The 17,664-nt window shown below is 44.7% G+C and overlaps 1 protein-coding gene across 2 annotated transcripts in view; it reads right to left on the bottom strand.

Annotated features, from left to right (window-relative positions):
• The window catches only part of LOC144783224 (uncharacterized), a 61,132-nt gene extending 43,883 nt beyond the window's left edge, over positions 1-17,249 (bottom strand). Inside the window, exon 1 of one of the 2 annotated variants that reach the window (XM_078662312.1) lies at positions 17,171-17,249. In XM_078662312.1, coding sequence (XP_078518438.1) covers positions 17,171-17,237 — 67 coding nt within the window. In that variant the 5' untranslated portion in view covers positions 17,238-17,249. Of the gene's footprint in view, positions 1-10,815; positions 10,838-17,170 lie in introns of those variants that run through there. The other variant, XM_078662313.1, reaches the window with a different exon arrangement.
• Positions 17,250-17,664: the final 415 nt, after the last annotated feature.

Below are 17,664 nucleotides of genomic sequence, written 5' to 3' on the forward strand. Positions count from 1 at the left end.
TAATGTAGACCAGTGTTTCCCAAACTTTTTTGACCTGTGGCTCCCTTGACCTAATTAGCAATTGGCCGTGGCTCCCCACCATTTTCTTACCGGTGGGCGGGGGGGTAGGGGATGTAAGCCCGACCTCGGTAGTACTTCGTGTTGTCTTCCGTAAATTAATTCTGATGCAACGAACAATGAAGGTATTATAATCAAATTTATAACAAAACAAAAATATAACAGTTGTTTAATAAAAACTTGTTAAGTGAGAAACGATACATATTCTGTTAATGTGTTGTGTAGGGCTTTGTATGTGTTTGTAAAATGTTTGAACTGGCTGTGTTTGTAAGTAGGGAGCCAGTGAAGTTTCTTGAGGTGCAGTGTGATGTGGGTGCGGCGTAGGAAGTTGAGTTTGAATCTTGCAGCCGTATTCTGGATGGTCTGGAGTCTGCGAAGGAGTTTTTTAGTGATTCCGGCACAGAGAGTGCTGCAGTGGTCCAGCCTGCTGGTGATGAGTGCTTGCATGTAGGTCCGTCTGGTGTTCTGAGGCAACCATTTGAAGCTCTTTAGGTGCACGAGACAGAGGACAGCATGTCCTCAGTGATGAGGCAGCAGAGGTGTGGTAATTTGTATTGAAAAATTACTAACATTCCATGTCACCTGTACATGGTCAGATGCAGAGGGCTAATATGCAGCGGTGCAGGGGTATGGGGATGTGAAGACATGATTCTGATGAATGTGTATGCCCCATCAGTATTGTAGAAAGGGACACTGCAAAATCGGGCCGACTGCTGGTAATCATGCCCCCCACCCCTTGAGGTGCTGGGAGGCAACTTCAATCCAGTACTGAAATCTCTTTTGGACAGGATGAACACTAAACCAGAGTGAGAGGTGACAGACGGGATGCTAAAGGTGTTCACACAAGCACTTGGCTGGGAGATATTCAGCCCTCTCTACATGGACAGGAGAGAGGCTATTCTTTCTTCTCCAACACAAACAATATTCTGCTAGGTTAGACTACTTCCTGACACCATTGGTTGCCATGCATAGGTTCACAGCGGCTAGGTATCTAGCATGGGGATCACTCAGCATTCCCTCCTGCAGGTTTCTCGGACTTCAAATAGACCACTAGAGCATAGTGAATGGAGGATGGCAGCCTGGGGACTTGGGAATAAACAGGAGGTGAAACACCTAGATAGGGCTACACAGCAATATTTCAAAGATAATACAGGGTCAGTGGGAAGTGAATACACAGTCACGATTGGGGGAGTGATCATAGTGGGGGGGGGGAGAAGAGAAGAAGGATAATGCACTTGTCGGATTTGGAGATAGAGTTGCTGAGGTTGGAATATGAGTATGTTGCCTCCCTGTATGTTGATGCACAGATATGGGGATGGACTGGAGGCATGGACTGGGAAGAGAGGATCTCATTCTATGCAGATGACATACAGTTGTACCTTGCGAACTCGGCCCAATCCCTTACCAGACTGTGGGATATCTTCAGTATTTATGTTTTATGTGAGATACTCTGGATTTACGATAAATTGTGGTAAATCTCTGCTGTTTCCTATGGCTGGCAGGATGTCAGATGGGCAGCTGCCTCTGCTGCTTAGGCGGGAGCCCCATAGGTTCAAGTACCTTTGCATTTGGGTGACAACAGGAGCTGAAACCTAATGTGAGGCAAACTAGGGACCAATGGTAAAAGCGCTTGAGAAAAATGTTAGACACTTGAACATGCTGCTGCTCTCCATATTTGCCAGGATGGCTATTTTTACGATGATTACATTGCCTAGATTCCTTTTTGTGTTACTGAATAGCTCATACCACCTTCCCCTTCAGACCCGTCTTGAACCAAATTATCTGATCTTTTGAAAACAAATTATAACCGTTCTTTTTTCCTAAATATCGCTCGGAGCTTTTCTGACTGCACTGTTAGCAGCGCTGGGATGCCCTCAGGTAACCACGAGCTTTAGAAATGCCGATACATTCATTCATACCTTATCCCAGATGCCTTTTTCTAAAATCTGTTTTATTAACATGCTCAGCATTCAGTAATTAACTTAGGTTACATTGCAGCACAGAACAAGTTACATGTCTTCATTTTCAAATTTGTAATAAACATACGTTGAGACAACTAACTCAGTGCCAACCCACCCCACCACCTATCCTTAGTACATGTGTCAGTGATCCCCCGCCCCCAGGTGCCTTTTTTACCAAGTTGGATACCCTGCTCAGAATGCTTCTGTGGGAGGGGCACAGCCCTGTATTGCAATGTCGGTGCTGCAGCGCTCCAAATTTGAGGAGGGGTATAGTGCTACCAAAATGTCAGGAAGTACGATGAGGCCTCCCAGGGTTGCCCGCTTTCTGAGTCTTTAATGAGCTCCGTGGAGTCTGCCTTTTTACACTAAAAATAATGCGGGTGATACAGGTCTAAAACAGAGGTTGGCAGAAGATCGGCATGGCATTTGATTAATAATTAATGATAATCAAATGCCCTGCCGATCTTCTGCCCAACCTCCGTTTTACAACTGTACCACCTGCATCAGTGTGAGTGTAAAAAAGCATGCTCCACGGAGCTCGTTAAGAAATCGCTGCAATAAGCTTGTTTTTCCTAACGTGAGCGCGGCGCCCCTGGCAACTCATGACGGCGCACCGGGGTGCCGCGGCGCATAGTTTGGGAACCACGGATGTAGACTCTCCTTGAATGAAACCGCACAGAACATTTGTCAGTGTGGAGTTCGGTATGAAAAAGTTACCTAAACAAGACTGATGCAGGATCGAATGTCATTTTGTACAATCACATATGTATGTATGTATGTATGTATGTATGTATCACAGTGAACCTATTGAATGTAGGTTCCTAGAAACTAATATTCACCTTCTAGAGAACAGGTCACTTGTATTTCTTAATCCAACGGCTCAATCAAGAATTGGCTAAAACCCCGGTGGGGTGGTGGAGGTAAAAGCTTCCAGGAAACGTGAACTCAGGTCTTCACGAAGTTCTATTTCAGTGCTTTTTTCATGAATTAATTGAGTCAGTAGTGGAGAAGAAACCTGCCCCAAAACTGTTTCCCACAGTTCAAAGAACATCTAATTTTGGCCTTGGGGGACATCCTTACATTTGATCAGTGCCTACTTTGTAAAGCAATGAGTGCGGTGCTCGAAGCTCTGCTTTGAAGCCCATGGCCTTTGGCAAATACCAAGGCTTGTAGTCTTAAACCACCTTATTCCTCTTTAGTTCACTACCTGACGCTGCCCTGCGACTTTATCGCACTCATGTAGGTTGGTGATTTCTCTCTTTGTGACGGTTTTTCCTTTTTTCTCTCTTCTTCACTCGTCTTTCTGATTTGTGTGTTTTTCCCTCTCTTGCTCTCATAATATCTAATGCAGTATATATATATATATATATATATATATATATATATATATATATATATATATATATATATATATATGTATATATATATATATATATATATATATATATATATATATATATATATATATATATATATAGTATAAATAAGTGATAATCCCCAAAAATAAATGCTGCTGACCCCAAATTAAGCAGTGATTTTGATGGTCTAAAAATTGAGTAATAGAAGAGATGCAATTTGGTGTAAAGTGTCAGAAGGTCTCATTCATTCTTCAGGCAGTCAGAAGTGAGGGATAAATAACAGGGTTCACTCCTCTCACGGGAACCATCTAGTTCCAGGCAGTGAAAGCCAGCACATACTCTTAACTCAAAATGACCACGCTGGATACTGAGTTTTGGAGGGGACCAGCCGGCTTGTATTGCACCTCCCTCTTTGCACCTCTACTGAAGATGGTTTGTGTTGCTCAATGTCACATGCTGTGAATCACACATGTAGGCCACATTATGAGTTGCAGTATTCCACCTGGAGCGGTAACTCCAAGCAGTTGGGTTATGAAATTTGAGGGGCCCCCCTCAAGGTACACGGAGGTTCCCCGCCTGTCTAAATCAGTAGCTCTCAGGTCAGGGCACTGTGCTGAGCGGGACCCCTGGAACTTGGGGGCCCCACGCCGCAGGGGCTGCCGGGGCCTATGCTACGCTACTGACTCCAAGTGGAATGAAGCAGCTCAGAGTTACATGTCTTTTTCGGGTCCAGAATGATCAGGTCTGCAAACTCCAGACATGAAACGTCTGGGGACAAAAACACTGGACCTAACTTTGGAACTGCAGGGGCACGGGCTGTGGTCAGCTGCACAGCCCAGTCCCTGTCTAACCCCATGCAGCTAACACGAGGGAAGAAACAAAACTTACCCTGGGCAGACAGAAAACCAAGATAAACTTCCCAGTTCCCTCTCCCCCTCCACCTGTGGCCCTAAACTGGTACTTTTTGCCTCCTCAAAGCAGATGGAAATGTCAGCAGCTGCTTTTCCTCTCAATTTTGGAATACTGCCAGGAAAAGGACATTATATTTAAGTCTGGAAGTTAGTCCCCATTCCAGGAAAAAAGAGTCATACTTGCTGGAATTTAGTGCTTGGAACCAACCACAATCATGGATTCCAGGCGCCGAGTATCCCTGCACCAAATTACAGGCACCTCCTAATGAGTTCTTAAGTGAGCACTGCATCCCATGAGAACAGTTCAAATATTTTTCGTAAAATTCCCAGTGTGATGCATGGAGGCTGAAGCCATGTATGAGATACCACTATGTCAGATAGGGGTGTGTTGGAAAAGATTACCACATTCCATGCTACAAAGAATGTTCCCATGTCCTTATGTGTAGTGTCTGTATGCGGCAAGAGTGAGTTTGTGAGACCCATAGTGATTTTGAGAGTTGGAGCACAAGACTGGCTCAGTGACATTTTTATGAGTCCTTGTTTATTACATTTGTGGGGGTATCTCCTAAGTCTCAGGGCCATGCAAAGGTCTCCTGACAGCCCGAGGAAGCTTGGACAGTGAGAATCTGGAGAGCCTCTGATCCTGGCTCGTAGGCGAAGTAGGACACACAGATCAGTGTACAGGGCACAGCAAGAACGGGGTATGTATGGGAGCTATAATGTCTTGTTATTTCACTTGGTCTACAAGCATGGACACTGAGAACCTTTAAGGAGGAGACCAAAACACACATTGTCAAGTCTACACTACACACTACAAAGCTACACTGTATGACACTCTCCTCCACTGTTGTATATGCCACTACACTTAATGACACTCCATTCAGCGACATCGGTCTCTGCGATCTGAAACACATTTTTATTAAAAAAAAACATTTCTCTAGACAGAATAAATAAAGTATTTCTTTGGTTTTTTATATGTCCCTTGATATTTTTTCAATTTGTCTATGATATTAGGATACCACAAAAATCCCATTCCCAATATTCTGTGGTACAATTGGCTTGAGGCTGGTACTTTAATAAAACTTTTTTTAAATTCTGTGGATTCTTTTTATTATGACTACTATGTCTCTTTTTTTGCTATTCGTTTAGAAATAGTTTAGACAACCCTTAAATACGCTTCACGTTGCTACTTATATGTGCCATCTTGAATTTACATTTCAAAGAGGAAAATACTAACCTTTGCTGCTTTCTCTCAATTTTTTAACAGTCATGACACAAACAATACAAGGCATGTCGGTAAAATATTGGCCAGGTTGCAATCTTGGATATCTTCAATTTTATTTTTCATGTTTAGTTGTGATAAACATATTTAGTTTTGAATGCAAACACAATTCTAGACTGCGGTGCTTTCTTGGCGATCACATAACCATGAACTAGAGGTTTGAAACTATGATCAAGATTTCTGGACAGAAATGTATAGGAGTGAGTATTGTACTGCATTGTAATTGCATTTTAATGGCAGGCACATCCAATTTTGCAATTCCAAAAATTCATAATCTTTGGATGCAAAATTCCAAGTGGCCAATCATAATTGTAAATTCCCATTGAATAGCATAACAATTCTTTTGCAACACGAAACACGATTTCATATCTGCTTCAGTGAATATCTGTACGTATGGTCAGTGAAGGCCTGCACCAGTATTTGGCTTGTTTATATGTGAAACTTTCAAAATAAAATTGTTAAAAAGACATACATGTCAATATGTATATGAAGAAAATGTTGGAATGCTACCCAGAGTGATTGCCAATGATTAGACAAATTTCAAGCATTCCCCCCATCCCCTTTTGTGTGTTTGATGCCTAAAGTGGCAAAAGTATGCTCAGACGTGGGTCCAGTGCTCACTGTGCCACTGAAACCAAGCTACAACAGACTGAAGAGCCCTAATCAGTGCAAAACCGGTCCTGAATTGCTTGTGTTTCAGTTCAGGGGAGGCCTAGTCTGGAAGTTTGGGCTGGACTGTTACTATTGGAGCAGGGTCAAAACTGATTTGCACATGGATAAGTGCAAACTGGAGGTGGCATGGTGAGCAAAATAATTATGGATTGAATGCTACCCCAAGTCATTACCAGTGGTTAACAAATTGCAAGCATTTTCTCCGTCCTCTTTTGTGTGATATGTAGTTGAATCTAACTTTATGAATCTGTCAGATAGAACCCCAATGGTGGAAAATACCTTGCATTGCTGTGTATAATACAGTGACAATCAAACATCATATTGACTGCATGAGCAACTTAAATTCGGAATAGAATTATATAAATCCATTTGGTTTCTTATTTCTATTTGATTAGGACCCCTTTCAACACAGCTGAATTTGCATTTACCATAGCAGGGTTGATGTAGACTCTCCTTGGATTGAAACCTCAAAGAACATTTGTCAGTTTGGAGTTCAGTATGAAAAAGTTACCTAAACAAGACTGATGCAAGATTGGATGGCATGTTTGTACAATCACATATGTATGCATGTATGTATGTATGTATGTATGAATGACAGTGTATTTATTAAATGTAGGCACCTATAAACTAATATCCACCTGCTAGAGAACAGGTCACTTGTATTTCTTAATCCCACGACTCAATCAAGAAGTGGCTAAAACCTCAGTGGGGTGGTGGAGGTAATAGCTTCCAGGAAACTTGAGCTCAGGTCTTCATGAAGTTCTTTTTCAGTGCTTTTTTCATGAATTACTTGACTCATTAGTGGAGAAGACACCTGCCCCGAAACGGTTTACCACAGTTCTAAGAACAAGCGCATTTTGCCCTTGGGGAACATCCTCACATTTGATCAGTGCCTAATTTGTAAAGCAATGAGTGCGGTGCCCGAAGCTCTGCTTTGAAGCCCACAGCCTATGCCAAATACCAAGGTTGTAGTCTTAAACCACCTTATGATTCTTTAATTCACTACCAGACACTCCCTGCGACTTTACCTCACTTGTGTAGGTTGCTGCTTTCTCCCTTTGAGACGTTTTTTCTGTCTTTCTCTTCCCCGTCTTTCCATTTTGTGTCTATTTCCCTTTCTTGCTCTCAGTAAATATCTAATGCAGAAACATAGTGATGGTCCCCCAAAATAAATGCTGCTGGCCTCAAATTAAGCAGTGATTTTGATGGTCTGAAAAATGTGTGAGAGAAGAGCTGCCATTTGGCGTAAAGCATCAGAAGGTCTCATTAATTCCTCAGGCATTCAGAAGTGAGGGATGAATTACTGGTTTCACTCCTCTCATGAGAACCATCTAGTTCCAGGCAATAAAAAACTCCAACACATACTGTTAATTAAATAAGACCACCTGGGATACTGAGTGTTAGAGGGGACAAGTGGGCTGTTATTGCACCTCCCTCTTTGCAGCTCTACTGAAGATGGGTTTGTTGCTCAATGTCACATGCTGTGAAACAGACATGTAGGCCACATTATGAGTTGTAGTATCCCACCCAGAGCGGTAACTCCAAGTGGAATTTAGCAGCTCAGAATTGCATGTCTTTTTTGGGTTCAGAATTATCAGGTCTGCAAACTAAATACACGAAAAGTCCGGGCCTAAAAACACTGGACCTAACTTTGGTGCTGCAGGGACATGGGCTGTGGTCAGCTGCACAGCCCAGTCCCTATTTGACACCTGCTGCAGCACGAGGGGGGAGACAACGCTTATTCTGTCCCTGGGCAGACAGAAAGCCTATGCAAGCTTACCAGTTCCCTCTCCCCAACCCGTGGCCGCAGACTGATACTTTTTGCCTCCTCAAAGCAGGAGGCATATGTCAGCAGAGGCTTTTTCTCTCAATCGTGGAATACTGCCACGAAAAGGACACAGTATATTTAAGTCTGGGAAGTTAGTCCCCATTCCAGGAAAAAAGAGTCATACTTGCTGGAAATTGGTGTTTGGATACTGACCACAGTCATGGATTCCAGGTCTCAAGTATCCCTGTACCAAATCACCCAACTCGCCCTGGCCTCCGTCCTACGGATCAGTGGCGTAACGAAACTTGAGGGGGCCCCCCTGCAAACTACATGGAAGGGGCCCCCTCCCATCCTCCGTGCCAGTCTAGAGCTCTCAGGCCAGCGACCCGCCATACTGCAGGGGATGCGGGCGATTGTTAGGCCACTGTCACCAATCCTGCCGTTATAAGTAACACTGGATGGTGGAGTTAAAGGCTGGGCTTAGTCTGCCCGCAGGTTATCATAGGTGGTGGTCCATTCATTACAGGGTCCCTGCCATCAGTAGACCGGGTTAGTTTGCCCAATTTTAGGTGGGTTTCCTGATGCAGACTCCTGTCATGATATACAACATCGGGCCCACTCATCGTTCAGTTTTGACAAAAGTGCATCCACTGCTCCTTCTCGTTTCCGTTTTAAAACATTAGACAAAGCGACAATGCAGTATTTCAAAAGCAGATGTAACTACAAAGAGCATATTTTGATAATACATTTATATTAGTAGACAATAGCAATCTTAAGAGGCATTGCATAGCTTCATACACACTGTGACCCCAATTCCATCACAGTCTCTCTCTCTCTTGCTCGCTCTCTCTCTCTCTCTCTCTCTCTCTCTCTCAGTGAGTCAGTCTCTCTCTCTCTGTCATTCAGTCTCTCTGTCAGTCAGTCAGTCTCTCTCAGTCAGTCTGTCAGTCAGTCAGCCTGTCAGTCACTCTCTCTCTGTCAGTCAGTCGGTCTCTCTCTCTCTGTCAGTCTCTCTATCTCTCTCTTTCTGTCAGTCTCTCTCTGTCAGTCAGTCTCTCTCTCTCTCTCTCTCTCTCTCTCTCTCTCTCTCTCTCTTTCAGTCAGTTTCTCTTTCAGTCAGTCTCTCGGTCAGTCAGTATTCAGTCTCTGAGTCAGTCAGTCTCTACTCTCTATCCACTCTATCTCTCTCTCTCCATTCTCTCTCTCAACTCTGCCCACTCTATCTCCACTGTCTCTCTCTCCACTCTCTCTCCACTGTCTCTCTCTCTCCACTGTTTCTCTCTCCACTGTCTCTCTCTCCATTTTCTCTCTCTCTACTCTATCTCCACTCTCTCTCTCTCTCCACACTCTCTCCACTCTCTCTCTCCCTTCCCTCTCTCTCCTCTCTCTCTCCACTCTCTCTCCTCTGTCTCTCCACTCTCTCTCCACTCTCTCTCTTTCCACTCTCTCTCTCCACTCTCTCTCCACTCTCTCTCTCTTTACTCTCTCTCCACTCTCTCTCACTCCAATCTCTCTACTCTCTCCACTCTCTCTCCATTCTCCCTCTCTCTCCACTCTCTCTCTTCACTCTCTCTACACTCTCTCTCCCCACTCTCTCTCTCCACTTTCTCTCTCTCCAATCTCTCCACTCTCTCTCTCCACTCTCTCTCCACTCTCTCTCTCTCCACTCTCTCTCTCCACTGTCTCTCTCCACTCTCTCTCTCTCTCTCCACTCTCACTCTCTCCACTGTCTATCTCCACTCTCTCTCCACTCTCTCTCTCTCTCTCTACTCTCTCTCCACTCTCTCTCCACTCTCTCTCTCCATGCTCTCTCTCTACCCTCTCTCCACTCGCTCTCTGCTCTCTCCCTCCACTCTCTCTCTGCTCTCGCTCCACTCTCTCCCCACACTCTCTCTCTCCACTCTCTCTACTCTCTCTCTCTCCACTCTCTCCACTGTCTCCCTCCACTCTCTCTCTTCACTCTCTCTCCACTCTCTCTCCACCCTCTCTCTACACTCTCTCTCTACTCTCTCTCTCTCCACTGTCTCGCTTCACTCTCGCTCCACTCTCTCTCACTCTCCTCTCTCACTCTACACTTGTCCCCCTCTCTCCACTCTCTCTCACTCCACACTCTCTCTCCACTCTCGCCCACTCTCTCTCACAAAGCAGTGTGCGTTGCCATGGGCGTCTGCAGAAATGTTTCCGGGGGGGGGGGGGGGACGACACATTTTTAACTTCATCACCATCTCCCTTGCACCCTTCTCCCGTCTGCCTTGCACCCTTCTCGCCCTCCCCCTTGCACCCTTCTCCCCCTCCCCCTTGCACCCTTCTCCACCTCCGCCTTGCACCCTTTTCTACCTTGCATCATTCTCCCCTCTGCCTTGCACCCTTCTCCTCTCTGCCTTGCACCCTTCTCCTCTCTGCCTTGCACCCTTCTCCTCTCTGCCTTGCACCCTTCTCCTCTCTGCCTTCCACCCTTCTCCCCTCTGCCTTGCACCCTTCTCTCCTCTACCTTGCACCCTTCTCCCATCCGCCTTGCACCCTTCTCCCCTCTGCCTTGCACCCTTCTCCCCTTTGCCTTGCACCCATCTCCTCTCTACCTTGCACCCTTCTCCTCTCTACCTTGCACCCTTCTCCTCTCTACCTTGCACCATTCTCCCCTCTGCCTTGCACCCATCTCCCCTCTGCCTTGCACCCATCTCCTCTCTACCTTGCACCCTTCTCCTCTCTACCTTGCACCATTCTCCCCTCTGCCTTGCACCCTTCTCGGCCCCCCTTGCCCTCCCCCCGCGGAAGCCCACATGGTGCTTCTAACAAGAGTGCTTACCTGAGGGCACCATTTTGCTGCCACATCCCTTCTCATATGAGCTTTGCCCTGGAGAATACTGTATCTGGGGCCCCCACCCCCATCCTTTGGGCGGGCTCTGACTGAAGAGAAACAATGTAAGTTGATACATTGTTTCTCTTCAGTCAGCGGGAGGGGCTCAGAGCAGGCTGCAACCTGCACCTGCTTTAGAGGGGAAGAGGCTTGCTTTAGAGCAAAGCAAGCCTCTCTCACAACGCTCACCGAAGAGCTGAGGGGGCCGGAGCCCACTTCATTTACTGAAGAGAGTGGGGCCGCCCTGCACCGCGTGGGCTCCCGGGGCGATAGTTATGCCCCCGCTCCTACGGTACTCCTGTAGTATTCCTGTAGTACTCCTGTAATACTCCTGTAGAACTCGGGTGGTACTCCGATAGTACACCTGTAGTAATCTTATAGAACTCCTGCGCTACTCCTGTAGTATGCCTGTAGAACTCCTGTAGTATTGCTGTAGTATTCCTGTAGAACTCCAGTGGTACACCTGTAGTACTCCTATATAACTCCTGTAGTACGCCTGTAGAACTCCTGTAATTCTCCTATAGTACTCCTGTAGTATTGCTGTAGTACTCCTGTATTACTCCTGTAGGACTCCTGGGGTACTCCTGTAGTACTCCTGTATTACTCCTGTAGAACTCCGGTTGTACTCTGGTAGTACACCTTTAGTACTCCTGTCGTACGCCTGTAGAACTCCTGTAATTCTCATGTAATACTCCTGAAGTATTGCTGTAGTACTCCTGTATTACTCCTGTAGAACTCCGGTGGTATTCCGGTAGTACACCTGTAGTACTCCTATAGACCTCTGGTGGTATTCCGGTAGTACACCTGTAGTACTTCTGTAGTACGCCTGTAGAACTCCTGTAATTCTCATGTAGTACTCCTGTAGTACTGCTGTAGTACTCTTGAATTACTCCTGTATGACTCCTGTAATACATCTGTATTATTCCTGTAGGACTCCTGGGGTACTCCTTTAGTACTCCTGTATTACTCCTGTAGTACTCCTGTAGAACTCCAGTGGTACTCCGGTAGTACACCTGTAGTACTCCTGTTGTACGCCTGTGGAACTCCGGTAATTCTCCTGTAGTACTCCAGTAGTACTGCTGTAGTCCTCCTGTATTACTCCTGTAGGACTCCTGGGCTACTCCTGTAGTACGCCTGTAAAATCCTGTGGTACTCCTGGAGAACTCAGAAAGGCTTTAGTGGAGGGGCCCCTATGAGCTCAGTGTGTTGTCAGTCTGTAATAGACACAACTGGGGCAGTTATGAGGGAGATGATTGCGAGGGCCCCGCTTCCGAGGAGGGGCCCCTGGATTCGTCAGGGTCAATCCAGACTAAGGCTTGACTTGTGGATTCACTGAAGAGTAAATCCAGTCAGGTCTTCAGCGTATCCACAATTACTACCTATAAAATGAATTCACACGATTAATTTTAAATGAGATTATTTGCATATTTGATAGCAATCCTGAAAGTTTAACTGAAATATGCTCAATGTCCATTTGAACCCGGAGGCTGGAGCACGTTGACATTTTGACTGCGCAGTCCATGTGACATGAGGGGAGCACAAGTCTCTGTGGCCCCTCATGTAGTTACCCGGACACTTTTAATATGGCCCCCAGCGCCCTCGTAAAAACTGCCCTTTTATAGGCGCAATGGTTTGCCTCATGTGCACAATTTTGGATTCCACAGTTTAACTGAGACTGCCCCCCCTGATCCACGACTGTACCCTCATAGAGCAGATTTCACCTGCTTCAAATGGGCCCCCACCGGGCCTCGTGCTCTAACTGAAGAGAAACAATGTCACTTGAAACATTGTTTCCCTTCAGTCAGCGGGAGGGGGGCGGGGGGCTCGAGCAGGCTGCAGCCTGCACCTGCTTCAGACGCAGAGGCTCAGAAGAGCTATGGGGGGCAGGGGCCCCCTTCATTTACTGAGGGGAGTGGGCCCCCCCCCCCCCCGCACCGCGGGGCCTGCGGGGGCGTTTGTTACGCCCCAGCTACGGATCCAAATGACCAGAACCGGAGGACACGGCCAAGACCTTGAACACCCTGCCCCTCCACTTCAGGCAATCCGCCTCGGTGACCCAATTAAGGAAGGACCTCAAGACCTTGCTCTTCGACTGAACCTCCAAACCCAGGAGGATCAGCAGCCCCTCTCAGCGCCTTGAGACCCTCACAGGTGAGTAGCTGTGCTATACAAACTCCTGATTGATTGAAATAGCAGGCAACTCATAACGAGGACTTAAGTAAGCACTGCATCTCATGAGAGCAGTACACATCTTTTTCATAAATTTTCTCAGTGTGATGCAGTGTTGTGCGTGGAGTTTGAAGCCAGGTATGCGATACCACTATGCCAGATAGGGTGTGTTGGAAAATATTACCACATTCATTGCTGCAAAGACTTTTCCCAGTCCTTTAGTGGTTTTGTCTGGATCGGGCTAGAGAGAGTTTGTCAAGTCCATAGTGATTCTGAGAGTTGGAGCAGAAGACTGACTCAGTGACACTTTTTTGAGTCCTGTTGTTTTTTATTTGTATTTGTGGGGGTATCTCCTAAGACCGACTCAGGGTCATGCTGGGGCCTCCTGGCAGCCTGAGGAAGCTTGGGCGGTGAAACTCTTTAGAGCCTCTGATCCTGGCTAGTAGGTGAAGTAGGACTCATAGACCAGTGTACAGGGCACAACAAGAACGGGGTAGGTATTGGAGCTGTAATGTCTTGTTATTTCACAATAATCAACAAGCATGGACACTGAGAACCTTTAACTTGTCTTTTCCATGAGTAGAGCAAGACACACACTGTCATCATACCACGACAGTAGAGAGTGACATTTAGATGTTAAATGATGTATTATTTGTGCTTTGTTATGCTATGCCACTACAGCACCAATTCCCTAAGGAAAGTAAAGGACAGAGATAGTACGAAAATGTGGATAATGAGGACAAATATTGTGTTTACTAATATTAACGAAAATTCTTAGGATTCTACGGGCAGATGTATCAAGATTCCATTTTGCGATTTCTAAATAGCGATTTTTAAGGAATCGCTATTTAGAAATCGCAAAATGGAATGTATGTAGAAAATCGCTATTTTTTAGCGATTTCTTAGTCTTCCTTATTTGCGAATTCGGATTTTGCGAATTCGCAATTAAGGAATAATTTCCCATGCATTCCTATGGGCCACGAGGCCCATAGGAATGATTGTGAAATAAATCTCAATTTGCGATTCGCAATTTGCTAATCGCAAATTGAGAATAATTTCAAGGGTGCAGGAGTGTCTCAAAGACACCCTGCAGCACTCCTGAAATCTACATGTGTGTGCATATGGCGCACATACATGCCCTATGGGCATGTATGTGCATCACATGCCACCCTCACAAATGCCAAATAGGGCATTTTTAAAAGAAATCGCAAATTACCACCAACTACAAGTTGGTGGTAATTTGCGATTTCTTAACCCAAATTCGCATTTTCGAAAACCTACATACATCGCATTTAAGGAATCGCAAAATTTGCGATTGCATAAATGCTTAAGCAAAATAAGGAATCGCAAATTTTTGCGATTCCTTACTTTGCGATTTTTTATACATGTAAAAAAATGAGGACAAACATTGTGTTTACTAATATTACCGAAAATTCTTAGGATTCTAGGGGCAGATGTATCAAGATTCCATTTTGCGATTTCTAAATAGCGACTTTTAAGGAATCGCTATTTAGAAATCGCAAAATGGAATGTATGTAGAAAATCGCTATTTTTTTGCGATTTCTTAGTCTTCCTTTTTGCGAATTCGCATTTTGCGAATTCGCAATTAAGGAATAATTTCCCATGCATTCCTATGGGCCAGAAGGCCCATAGGAATGATTGTGAAATAATTCGCAATTTGCGATTCGCAATTTGCTAATCGCAAATAGAGAATAATTTCAAGGGTGCAGGAGTGTCTCAAAGACACCCTGCTGCACCCCTGAAATCTACATGTGTGTGCATATGGGGCACATACATGCCCTATGGGCATGTATGTGCATCACATGCCACCCTCACAAATGCCAAATAGGGCATTTTTAAAAGAAATCGCAAATTACCACCAACTACAAGTTGGTCGTAATTTGCGATTTCTTAACCCAAATTCGCATTTTCGAAAACCTACATACATCGCATTTAAGGAATCGCAAAATTTGGGATTCCTTAAATGCTTAAGCAAAATAAGGAATCGCAAATGTTTGCGATTCCTTACTTTGCGATTTTTTGATACATGTAAAAAAATGCTAATAAGCCGTTTGCGATTCGCAAAGGCTGGAATTCGCAGAATTCTGGCCTTTGCGAACCGCAACAGGCTTGATACATCTGCCCCCTAGAGTCTTAAACTTACATGGCTAAGTTACTATTTTTGGAAACAAGGCAGCTGGTACTAAGACTAGGGGCTTCATTTATGAAGGCCTTGCGCCACTGGTACGTCACTTTTTCCCATTTTAAAAGTGACGCACCGGCGGCGCAAGACCTTCATAAATAAGGCTCTAGGTTTTTTGACCCACTGAATAGTAAATTCCAGTTATTTTTTAGAATGACCTAAAATACGTATTCTCTTCAAACAAAGTAGCTACATATGTCTGTCCACAGACATTCATTTTATATAACCTGAAAGCTAGGGTGTAAACAGTACACCTTGTCTTCACGGGCACTGCTCCCTGTCCTGAGTTGTTATCTGGCAAACAAAGCCATCAAGTACTTTTAGTCTGATTAGCAAAATGCAGGCAAACAACTACAGAACCTAGAATGCATTAGGATTGCATATGAAAAACAGGATTTAAACTATTGTCCATGCTGACAGGTAATGTGTTGGTCGCCCTATAACAAGGTGATTGTATGTCTATTAGTTGTGTTGATTGAGTGCAGTGCTACCTAGTTTCACAAACAGATGTACATTATGTGTGTGTGTGTGTGTGTGTGTTTCTGGTTGTATGTGTGTGTGCGCGTGGGTGTGTGTGTGTGTGTGTACCTGTATGATTTCTACCTACCTGCAGAGAACCACATTACTGTATACAGATAGGGGACTTACAGAAGGGATATGGTGTGAAAAAGAATGCAGTTGAGCACAAGGGAAGCACGCATGGGTGGGCATCCAGGTTTTGTAATATGTCATAGGTCATAGGTTCAGGGCCCACCAGAGAGATTACGCTTGGGAGATGGCAGGATTTACTTTTGGGAAGAGAAAGAGGTGCAAGGTGCACAAGTTGCAGTCATGGAGAAGGGGTTATTGTTACAGTGGAGGATGCATGGAGAAAGTTTGGTTAGGGCCTGGGAGAGGACCTGTGACCACAAGACAGCTGGCGACAGCAGGTTCAGAAAGAGGGATTTATGATTACAATCAAAATCCTGATGACAGTGTATACAGAGCAACATAATGACACAAAAAATAACAGGGCACATTGCACCAAACAGTCAAACTAGAACATAACAACAATCTCAGTACAACACATCAAACTCACATTGCATTATTACAGCACAAAAATAAAGCAGCATAAAAAGACAGGTGACAATATTACCTTCACAAGATGCCGCAAAACAAATACATACTTGCCACACATTACCACCTTCTCAGGCCTTTTTTGATTGGTGATAGTCGTTTGTACCAAGCACTGCCTCAACTTACCGTCAAAGACATGAAGTAGTGACAGTATGTTTTGTTTTCCGCGATAGTGACGCCATATCTTATTACACGTCTCATTTTATTTGATGCTGTTTAAATTGCTGATGACTGCTTGCTTGCATTCTTCTTGGGAACTGTATTCATGGATATTTAAATGTGTTGATATTGTCTAATCCTCATGGTTATTTGCAATAGATTAATAAAAAGTGTGTCAATTGTATCGTATTGAAATTGCATTTATATACGTTTACTGCTCACGACGAGACGTGTTGAGGTCCTTTGTATCTGAACTTGCAAAAAACTTTGTATCTGACTCGAGCTAAAAATGTATGATGGATATGAACGCTGACAAATCAACTTACTAACTTGACTAAATACAATTTTATAATTCAAGGTTTTCTTATAGATAGGTCTACCATATATTCAAAGCGTGATGGCAGATGGATAAAACTAGAACAGAAGTAAAACCAAAGATAGCCAAAGCGACCTAAACCTACCCCCTGAGGCTCCCACCCTGCTCTCATTCACCCAGGGCACGGATTTTAGAAAATTATGAAAGGTAGGGGTGAAACCTGGGTGGCTCCAATCAATGCTAAATACATTTTAAATTCGTCTCACACTTGACATTTAGAGGGATCTCTAGCATTCCTATACGTCCCACTCCCCTATACCACGATTATTCTAAACTCTTACCTGAATCCGTTTGACCAAAAAGCATTGAAAGCACTGCAAACAAAGATATGGCCAACATGAGCTTCATTGCTGCTTCCCCTCTGACTAGCGCGCTCATCACTACCTTCCTCAGGGCCCTTTTAATACCCCTGCTCCGGACACACCTCTAGCAGAGTCCACTTTCTGCATGAGGAAACTAGATCTGGCGTTTTGCCCTGGATGGCGGCCATGTTATGTTTCAATATGGTTATTAAAATGGCCGCCAGGTTATAAGTATGTTTTGTTGAAGGATGGTGGCATTTAATAAGATTTAATGTATCCAGTGACTCCTGCTATCAGATGGAGACAGCTCATGGTCTTATGACACCCGAGACCTATCAGATGAACATAAACTTTACCTGGCGGAGAATTAGCGGGGCACTCTTGGAAAGCATGCAGACAAAGGCTCATTTCAGGAGCCGGCCAAGCACGCTCCAAGTAGATTGCATTGCTGATGATAGGACTTATCCTGGTAA

The sequence above is a fragment of the Lissotriton helveticus genome, chromosome 9 (assembly GCF_964261635.1).
Source record: "Lissotriton helveticus chromosome 9, aLisHel1.1, whole genome shotgun sequence".
Taxonomy (NCBI): Eukaryota; Metazoa; Chordata; class Amphibia; order Caudata; family Salamandridae; genus Lissotriton; species Lissotriton helveticus.